Raw genomic sequence first — 11074 nt, forward strand, 5'->3', positions numbered from 1 at the left:
GGTGCTTGTCCCTCAAAAATTCAAGATGGCAACCATTTTTCAAGATGGCTGCCATTTCTCTTGAATCCTTACATCAATTTTTCTAATGGTGATGCTATCATCAAATTTGGTACAAATATTCTTTAAGGAACATTCTCATGGAAAAAGGTGTGTGCCACTCAAAAATTCAAGATGGTGACCATTTTCAAGATGGCCACCATTTCTGTCAGAGCTCAATTTAATGTGTTGAGGAGCCCCTCATCAACTAGCTAGTAATATATGTAGTTAGATAGCCGCACCTGAATTGACAGGTTGTGCCAGCGTGGGAGAGCCGAGCCAAGGGTAAGCGGGGCAATACATGACTTGTTCATGTATGCTTACCTGGAAGGTGTACAGATCACACGGGACTTACATGGATGAATGATCGGGCTAGGTGTAGGTGACCCAAACCTAGTTGTATCCCATACATGAATGTGTACTATGTCTATGATTGAGGTGGTAAAAGGATAACCCCTCGGCCTTAATCAGACGACAAACCCCCAAAATGGTAAATGAAAATCCCATGTCAGCCAAGAGGCCAACTGATTGGATGAAATGTTGTCTTTGTCAGACCCCAAAGAGGAACCCCTCCAGTCACCACCTACCCATCATGTTTTTCAACATGATGGCTATAAAATGATTGCCACCAACATTCCACTCTTTCACAAGATCAACAAAATGCCAATGGCCCTGGACCTGGAACCTGGATCCTTGAGAAGTTTGTGGTCCTGCTGTATGATCAAGCACAGCTGTTAGTGTGGATGAGGCTAGACTTGACATGTTTGCCCGAAAGCAGAGGCCATATGAAGCCATTCCTCCAACAAGAACAGCTCTGCTGACTGGGGATGGAAAAAGCTTGGTGAACAATGGGGGGTCTTCTGGACAGCAAATGCACCAGTTGCACAAATTTGTGATCAACTGGCCAAGTGTGGCTGCAAATCAGAGTGCCGTGGAAGATGCAAATGTTTTAGATTGGGTTTCACTTGCACAGAACTGTGCAATTGCAAATGTGAATAAAAAAGTAAGTAGCCTTGCGGTGGGCCGAGAGCCGATTTCCTGATTCTGGACCGTGATGTATACACACCTTCCTGGATATGTTGCCCCCAATACGGGAGCGTACCTATGTTCCCCGGGTCCTATGTTCCCCGGGTCCTATGTTCCCTGGGTCCTATGTTCCCCAGGTCCTATGTTCCCCTGGTCCTATGTTCCCCGGGTCCTATGTTCCCTGGGTCCTATGTTCCCCAGGTCCTATGTTCCCCTGGTCCTATGTTCCCCGGGTCCTATGTTCCCCAGGTCCTATGTTCCCCTGGTCCTATGTTCCCTGGGTCCTATGTTCCCCTGGTCCTATGTTCCCCAGGTCCTATGTTCCCCAGGTCCTATGTTCCCCTGGTCCTATGTTCCCCAGGTCCTATGTTCCCCTGGTCCTATGTTCCCCGGGTCCTATGTTCCCCTGGTCCTATGTTCCCCTGGTCCTATGTTCCCCTGGTCCTATGTTCCCCTGGTCCTATGTTCCCTGGGTCCTATGTTCCCCGGGTCCTATGTTCCCCTGGTCCTATGTTCCCCGGGTCCTATGTTCCCCTGGTCCTATGTTCCCTGGGTCCTATGTTCCCCTGGTCCTATGTTCCCCTGGTCCTATGTTCCCCTGGTCCTATGTTCCCTGGGTCCTATGTTCCCCGGGTCCTATGTTCCCCTGGTCCTATGTTCCCCTGGTCCTATGTTCCCCTGGTCCTATGTTCCCTGGGTCCTATGTTCCCCGGGTCCTATGTTCCCCTGGTCCTATGTTCCCTGGGTCCTATGTTCCCCTGGTCCTATGTTCCCTGGGTCCTATGTTCCCCGGTCACATACAAAGCGGGGAACATAGGACCCGGGGAACATAGGGATGACCCCCTGACATCCTAGCATTACAAATTTTGGCTTTGCATTACAAGAATGAAATCCTGTTCCTGCCCATTGATTAAGAATGTTAGAGGGTCAGTCCAACCTCACAAACCACCTGAAGGCCTTAAAGGAACTACATGTTAATACGTCAGTAACCTTTTGACATTATCGCTGCAAATTAACTAAGAAGGCTTTTCTATTCAAATCAAACCTAGCAGCTCATGCAATTCATGAAGATGTCTTCATTCATGAGATAACTTGAGAACAATAGTGAAGGGTGAAATGGTTTCCAAAGGTTCGTCCTCCTCATACTGCAGTCAGAAATTACTGTATTGATATTTAAGCTAGGGTAGGCCATGTGGAGCAACCAGCCAGAGTTAGATTTGAAAGTATCCAAACCTGCTCCAATCAAGGGGCTACCTGGTAGCTTTAGCAGCAGCTCTGCTCAGCCTGGTGGCAGACGGCTGTTATGTGCATCGAGTGCAGGGCCAGAGTCTGGCAGGTAGCTAGCTAGACAGACAAGTTAGCCATCCAATTATTTTATTGAGGCCAAATGACACGACTTAATGAGCTTATTACTGATACCGTTATGTTTATGGATGCTGGCGGCATGTATAGAGAAGTTGATGAATGATGCCTTAATGTTTGTAATGAATGACCTGACTGTATTGACCCAGAACACTTGAGCTATGTCCCCGTGTCAGCGTGTGCTTGTGTGACCAGGTACTGCTCTGGTGGTGGTCTACCTCATCCTGCTGGCCCTCTACTTCTTCGCTCCGTCTCCGGTGGGCTGCTGATGTCAAGGTTGCCAACTTTGGGTTTTTGGCTGGTGTGAGACTCTGTAAAATCTTATAATGCGTACATTATAACAGGGTCCGTGGATGGAATTGTTGACGGGGGGGACGCTCGTCATAGACAATGTTTTCAGCGGATCAACTGGGACGTTGTAGGGAGATGTCTTAAATGGTCTGGTCTAGTCAAGTCATCAACAGAAATTTAACGTGAGGTTTTTTTTTTTGGCGTGACATTTGTTGCGTGTGCGTGAGAGCGTGAGGTTGATGCTGAAAGCGTGAGTGACACGCCAGATGTGTGAGAGTTGGCAACCCTGTGATGTTCACATCGTTTTAACCCGTGAGACCCCAAGAGATTTTAACCAAACGATTGAAATCCTCAAAGTGAATATTGTCGACTAATAATACTGTAATATATATTATTATTATTATTATTATTATTGTTGTTATTATTGTTATTATTATTGGTGATGTGCTGTTACCTCCAGTTTGTACAGAATTGTAACAAGGTCTATTTTAATTTCAGGTACTATAGGCTTCCCAGTTGCACTTTTTAGGGCTTAATAAATATTTGGCAGATCTATAAAAAGAAATCATGCTCCAACTGTGCAGTAGTATATCTGTATTTTTTTCTATGTTATAATTCAGAAGTCAGAAGTTATTTTTTAGATGAGCTTTAAAAAATATATTATTGTAACTAAATGGCACTGGATTAATAAAAGACATGAATTCATTGAGAACGGTTTCCGGGAGTCCTCTTGAGTTTTGTGTGTTCTTCTGTTACTTGCTGCCCTTCTTGTCCGGGATCTACCCGGCAACCAAAGACCTGTAACTCATCATGAAGCTGATTGGTCCTGTAACTCATCATGAAGCTGATTGGTCCTGTAACTCATCACGAAGCTGATTGGTCCTGTAACTCATCATGAAGCTGATTGGTCCTGTAACTCATCTTGAAGCTCAATACCAGCTAAGCTTCTCTTCTTTCAACTCTATGTCCTATGTCACCTTCGTTACAAAGTCGACATCCATGAACAACGTTGCTTAGCTCTTTCTATTTACATTAAAGGTCCCATGACAAGCCACCAGGTGTGTGTGATTCGCTGTTACAGTGACATCACAAGTGGGCGTGTCCACCTGCAGATGTGTGACTGATAGATGAGCAACGTTTGCTACAGTCCACTGGGTAGGCTGGTAGAATGATCTATCCAGCACACATCTAGGTGGACACACCCACTTGTGATGTCATAAGAGCCAGATTTTCAAAACGACTTGTAACGGCTGATCACACTCACACCTGGTGGCATGTCATGGGACCTTTAAACATATCACATATGGATGAAATATTTGCATATCAAGTTGAAATTACAAAGCAACATCAGCCAAGAGCAGCATAGTGAACACTGTATGCTGTGTTGTTTTGAAACACTCCAAAATATCTATCTATATATATATATAATATCTTTGTTTGTTCTTATCAAACTTCATCCATGGTGGATTCATGACCTCATCACTTCATCCATGGTGGATTCATGATGTCATCACTTCATCCTTCATGGTGGATTCATGACGTCATCACTTCATCCATCATGGTGGATTCATGACGTCATCACTTCAGCCATGGTGGATTCATGACGTCATCATGACTTTATTAGGCTTCTTGACTCAAACATTGGCGGCTTTGCCCTCTAACTATCTCCCCTTTGCTGACATGCACCCTGTGCACATCTGTAGTCTGTTATGCTAGACCAGGTAGACGATGGTCAAGGCCTGGACCAGGATTCAGAGGGGTCAAATGAAGGTCAATGGACACAAAGGCTTGGTGAATGTCTATATGGTTTATTGGGAAAAGGTACAACACATGGTCAAGCCTTGTGATTGGCTCAATACACCCTCAGACTATAAACCGATGACTCTGGACTGTGATTGGACGTTGTGTTCGGCAATGGAAATCCTGGTCACCTGTTACAAAGACAAAGCAGAGAAATGGAACATGAAGTGATCATTGGATGAACTGCATAGAAAAACAGACCACTGATGTCAGTATCACATCCTATCATTCATGCAACGTTGTGTACACATGAATCTACATGGGGAATGGAAGACTTGGGCCATTGCTTCATCAATCTATTCTACCTCGGGGGTTGAACCCCTGACCTTGTTATGAGGGCCCTACTCCACAGGGCTCCTGGAACAGGAGGGCCGGACGGACTCACCCGCTCAGCACTTGTACAGCCTGTTCAGCCTGTTGATGTCGTTCTGGCTCATCTGGGTGGCCTTGCCGATGGAGACGTTCTGGTTGGGGATTGGCACCATGGTGGGCTGGTTGTTCTTGGAGAAGGCGTACCTGGAAGCATGCAGAACACTTAGCTGCACATACTCTGACACACTCCTCCTCCACATGGACTCTGGTCCAAAACAAACGGGATTGTCCCTTTGACTTGTTTCACCCAATGATTAATTATCCTGTAAGCGACCACTCCGTGGTGTCTGTAGGTGTGACGTCAAACAGCAATGCAGTTAGTTGACTTTTCTTTCTTTGTGGTTGAGAGGGCATCAGGCTGATGGGGTCAGACTCACTTGTGGTACTGCATGACAGAGTTGTAGTCGTAGGGGGTGCCCTGGTTCAGTGTGGCGATCTTGTTGAAGTTGTGCTCCATGCCTGTGGAGGATGGACCAGAGGGGTTATAGGTGTGTGTGTGTGTGTGTGTGTGTGTGTGTGTGTGTGTGTGTGTGTGTGCGAGAGAGACCCTGGATGAGGACTGAGCCACTGACCTGACTGGACGTTCTGCAGCATCACCCTGATGTGCTGGTCGCGGTCGGAGCGGGTCTGCTCGTGGTTGAAGCCCAGGGCGTGCAGCAGCTCGTGCTGCACCGTGTTGTGGTACAGGCAGCCCTGACGACTCAGGGACACCGTCTGGGAGTTACCACGGCGACCCACGAAGGAATAGCACCTACAATCAGAGAGGCGGTGGGAGTCAGGCCAGGGTGATTTGAATGGGAAAGTGGTGCGTGTTGATTTCCCCGTCTACATAAACACATTTACATTACATTTACAGTGAGGGCATTTAGCAGACGCTTTTATCCAAAGCCACTTACAATTACAACTTACAATATATCGCTGTCGCTACAGTACAGATGTTCATAGAACCAAGTGCAAGTACTAACAATCGCCAGGCCAACCCGTTCCCCGTACACAGCAGTGATAGCTAGCTACTGCAGATGCTACACAATTAAGTACTGAATGAATAAATACAACGTACATTAAGTGCGTTCATTAAGTGCCAGTGCCAAATACACCATGAAGTGTGTCTATTGATCAAAAGCCATTCGTCCAAACACAAACAATATCCGAGCAACTATACATGTAGGCTCTGCAAGGCCCAACATGCTAAAGCAGGGTGAACTACTTAAGAGTTGATTTGTAAAGTCTGGAGCTCAATGAGAATACAGTAAGGGCCTAATGAATGTAGAATGTAAAGAGACCCAATGCAACCGTCAATAGGTTCATAGTTCTTGATGCTTCGCACGCACGCACGCACGCACGCACGCACGCACGCACGCACGCACGCACGCACTCCTCACCCGCTGAGGGACTGGATGCTCAGGGAATCCCTTTGGTTGCTGCGCTTGACGAAGCGGATGCAGGAGAAGCTGGAGAAGGACTGCAGGCCGCGGTCGATGATGGAGCGCTCACGGGAGGCTGCAGGGAAGGGGAGGAGTCAGAGACAGGCAGGGAAGGGGAGGAGTCAGAGACAGGCAGGGAAGGGGAGGAGTCAGAGACAGGCAGGGAAGGGGAGGAGTCAGAGACAGGCAGGGAAGGGGAGGAGTCAGAGACAGGCAGGGAAGGGGAGGAGTCAGAGACAGGCAGGGAAGGGGAGGAGTCAGAGACAGGCAGGGAAGGGGAGGAGTCAGAGACAGGCAGGGAAGGGGAGGAGTCAGAGACAGGCAGGGAAGGGGAGGAGTCAGAGACAGGCAGGGAAGGGGAGGAGTCAGAGACAGGCAGGGAAGGGGAGGAGTCAGAGACAGGTCGTTAGAGGAAAGCCACACCCTTCACGTTTTACAGTCAGTCAAGTGAGTCTCAATCTATGTTCAGCTGTGCTTGAACTATTTGTACTCAAGGGGGAAGACATATTTTTTTATGATTACCGTCATTTTAAATGATCAAACATAATAATAATCCTAATAAAATAAGCAAACCTTTGTTATTTAAATTGTTTGAATACTCCTGTTTGTTCATGGAGCTCTGGGTCAAATGTTTTCTGATAAAGTGAATGTCTTGTCAGGGGGGTCTTGTGTGTCCACAGGCTGTACGTACAGTACTGTCCGGAGACGGTGTAGGGCACGTAGACCTTGCCGTCGTTAGACTTTCCCCACATGCAGCCGCGGGAAGTGCAGGGGTCAGCGTTCCTCTCCATCTCGCTGTCGTAGGCGATGTCGTCCACCACGTAGGGCTCGTCCTCAGTGCGCACTAAAGACCAGAACAAGTTATTATTTATATAGTGTTACCAGGACCCTCAAAGGGGAGGGTGGGTTGTAGGGGAGGGAAAAATAATCAATTCTTTGATGCATCGCGATTCTCTCTAGAACGATTCCGTCTCAATGCAGAAAAATTTATAATCTGAAACAAATTATTATTATTTTTTTTTTTAAATTAAATTTGTTGGCCTGCTGCAGAGCGCTACAGAAAACTCCTTTCTGCCTGCGGGTTCTCTGCGCAGAGAACCGACTTTATCTAATCTAAAATATTAGATAAGGTAATTCATCTGTTGATTGTCTTTAATGATCATCACACAAGTAGGAAGTGATTAGCAAACTCTGAGTAGTGAACTCAGATGTACTGTATATATATTTTTGAAAATCCTGCATGGAAATGTACATAAAAAAATTGTTGCATCGAGATGCATCGATAATCGTTTTATAATCAAATCGTTGACCTCTGAATCGGAATCGAATCGAATCGTGAGGTGCCAAGAGATTCCCACCCCTAGTGGGTTGGGGTGTGTGTGTGTGTGTGTGTGTGTGTGTGTGTGTGTGTGTGTGTGTGTGTGTGTGTGTGTGTGTGTGTGTGTGTGAGATAGGGGGAGCTGTGCACCTCATCTAACACCAAACTATTACTTATGGAAAAAGTCATTTAGTGTCAGACTATGAAGCACGACCATGCAACATGACCAATCGGATTGAAAGTACGTTTTTGGGAAGAATTTTTTTTTTTATTTAGCATTATAGTTATTATTAGTAATTCTTTTAGTTATTATTTCTAATCATATTAGAAATAATATTAATTATAGATATGGTATTACATTTATTATTATTAATTATTGTTATTTCTGAGCTGAATTTAAAGGCAGATGTGTTTTTACAAATATGCAGAATCCTACTTGCCTAGTTGAGGTAGATAGACAGCCCAGTCTGTATACTACGTCACCAGAAACACCTGCCTAGCTCTACTACTCATTCCTTTATGGTCTGGGGCCGGATGGTTTCTATAGTGTCAACATGTTGGGGGAACAAGAAAACACTGATCTGAATCTACTTTACTCCACTGTACCTACCCACATCCTTGTTAGCTTCCCAGAGGAGCTCGGACACCGGGCGTTCCTGTAGTGAACCAAACACAGACAGGATGTCAGGGATCCTTCCAGAATAACCGCAGAGTCATGTCTTTACAAACCACAAATATGGTCAGATGATTGGAAGACATTTTGGATTTGGCCGGTGACACTAACATGTGGTCATTGTCACCGGCTTGGAGTCAATTCTAATCAACACTCAAACATTGATGACGTACAGCTACATAAATGTCTCAGTACAAACAGTTAACAAAGCTGTTCAAAAATAATTAACATCTATGAGAAACATGTAGAGTTGTTACCTCAGCCCAGGCAGAGACCACAAGGAGAGCCACCAGGCTCAGAGCGTACTTCAGGGCAGACATCTTGCTGACCTGCAGGGGAGACAGTGTTAATACTACTAGCCTGTCCAGAAGCCCTATTTATGCTCCCTATTGGTTCGGGAACAGTCCATGTAAGGCTCTGAGGAACGCCTCTTGGCCTGATAAGCTGTACGTATGTGTTGCCTTGAGAACATCAGGCTAATTCCCACATGATCAAAAATAGGTAAATGAAACATGACGTACGCATGACATACAGTATCTGTGTACCATGACCCTGTTTGAGCAGCTGACCCACTCTGGCAGGCTGGCAGGACAACAAAATGTCCACAATGTCCACAATGGTTTAGATCAGTGGTTCTCAAACTTGTTATACCGCGTACCACCTCAGAAAATATTTGTCTCCCCAAGTACCATCATTAGGAACAATGTTATAAAATATAACAAACTACAGTAGCGTAGGCCTGCGGCCCTATTCTGCTACACAAAGTTCACGCCGGAGGCACATTTAGTCTTAAAAAATATATTATTTATTGTGTGGTCAGCTGTACAAAGTGGTAGCACTAGAAGTGGTAGCACTAGACACAGAGACACACACGCACACAACAAGTGAGAACATTAAGAATAACAACTGTGTACCAACAACCTGTTTGAAAATGTAAGGCTAAACACAAATAATATTGAAAGTTGGCCAGCCCGCTGATAACTGAACTTCCATAAGCCTCATGAGACGGGCGCGCCTGCCTCTGCAAACACAGTCCTGCGATGTCTGGATACATTGAGGTCAGCTTCAGTCTCAGGTGTGGCTCAGCATCAATCCAATTTTGTTTTTATGATGGAAAGTGAAGACAAGACTTTCTCGCACTGATGTGATGTGGTCAGCTGATATTGAAACAAAAATATAACAGGAAAGGCAATACTTATTTTAAACTCAACGTATTTCCATTCGTCCTAGTATTTTGATATTATTATGTTTTTTGTTGTTGTTGTTGTTGTTGTATGTACAGTGTTTTCCACAGACCAGGTAGCAATGTGTGGTGCCCCCCTGCAGGGTTGGCAACTTTTGTTTTTTGGCCGGAGTGAGGTGGGGGGGGGGGGGGGGGGGGGTGACAGCCGCAGCTATTTAGCGCTCGTCCGAAGCAACGAGAGATTTAACAGGTATTTTTCTTTTTTGGCGTGACATTTGTTGCGTGTGCGTGAGAGCGTGAGATATTTATACTTAAAAATCGTGTTAAAATAAAAATAAATTTAAAAAGCGGAATCAATTTGTGGCAATTTGTTGAATCTGTGGCGCTGCGCCACACATTGGTCTATGTATGGGAAACACTGATGTATGTATTGTGGCAACCCAGCCTTGGCAATTAGCCAAATGGAGAGCACCTGAGGAACAGGCGGAGAAGCAGGGCTTAAATAGCTTCTCCACTCATTCCGGGCTCTCCCAGCCATGGGGCTCACAGGCGGAGAGACCGGTCCTTCTGGGTGACGGGACCGTCAATTCCACCCTGTTTTGGTTATTTTTGGTGAAAGACTTTTGGTTTGCAATAAACATGACTTTTTGCACACTTAAATAGTGTCCTGATTCAAGCGAGGCGGTTCACTCCCCAAGGCGGGTTGCCACTGTATGTATGTATGTATGTATGTATGTATTGAATGATTTTTTGGAAACTCTTTTGCGTACCACTTAATAGCGCATCACGTACCACCAGTGGTACACGTACCATAGTTTGAGATCCGCTGGTTGTGTGTGTCAATGCGTCACAATCAAGGCGAAGGGTAGTAAAACACCATCTATTGAAGAAGACGACGTGGACTGGACTACAAGTATACTAACCACAACATACTCCGTCTCACCCACTCCTCACAGATCTGTAACTTCTGTCTTGTCCAACACCTGAAGTACATTGCTCATATAACTAGACTTCCAAACAAATTCTGTTCCGCTCTAATAATAAGCCCTAAACTTGTGACATCTGGGAAAACTGATAAACTTACTGGACTCTCTACAACCTAACTACAAAGGGAAATGCAAAACAAGTCAGGGTTCCTGTCTCTGATGGAGCAGATCCTCGGTTCCCAACCGGCTGAAGCAGTGGAAGGGGAAAATAGATGATGACAACAATGAGACGTAAAGTGAACTGATGAACACGGTGTAGGCTGGAGAAACACTCTGCTCCTTGGAGCTGTCGTCTCCAAGCTCTGAGCCATCCCCCCCAGACGTCTGCAGGAACCCAGGAAGACTTCTGGATCTGACATCGGGAGCGTACTGTGGTGACTTGCTTTCGCTGTGGCGTGGTTCAGGTAAGTATCACACAACTGGGCAAGGTTTAGGCCGTACTCGGCATTTATTGCAATGATCAGCAACACAATAAAGCAGCACTACTAGGGTCTCCGTGAGCCTCTAGTCCCTCTGGCCTCCCCATGTCTGTTCCTGGGCTCCCTTTTAAGATGGCTCCCAGGTCTCGGTCTCTCCCTCGCCAGGTGTCCCCAATCGCACTGA

General features: G+C 45.9%; 1 protein-coding gene across 1 annotated transcript; it reads right to left on the reverse strand.

The window, feature by feature from the left end:
- Positions 1-4529: 4529 nt before the first annotated feature.
- Positions 4530-8622, reverse strand: LOC311357123 (hatching enzyme 1.2-like; the record flags this gene model as incomplete). The annotated part of the gene is made up of 8 exons (XM_084477010.1): positions 4530-4646; positions 4901-5031; positions 5265-5346; positions 5460-5638; positions 6270-6387; positions 7003-7155; positions 8240-8285; positions 8560-8622. 7 exons carry the CDS (start codon positions 8620-8622, stop codon positions 4905-4907), a joined length of 768 nt encoding a protein of 255 aa, XP_084333136.1. The 3' UTR covers positions 4530-4646; positions 4901-4904.
- Between the last annotated feature and the right edge of the window lie 2452 nt (positions 8623-11074).

This window comes from Micromesistius poutassou, assembly GCF_964030765.1.
Source record: "Micromesistius poutassou genome assembly, chromosome: 13".
Classification (NCBI taxonomy): Eukaryota; Metazoa; Chordata; class Actinopteri; order Gadiformes; family Gadidae; genus Micromesistius; species Micromesistius poutassou.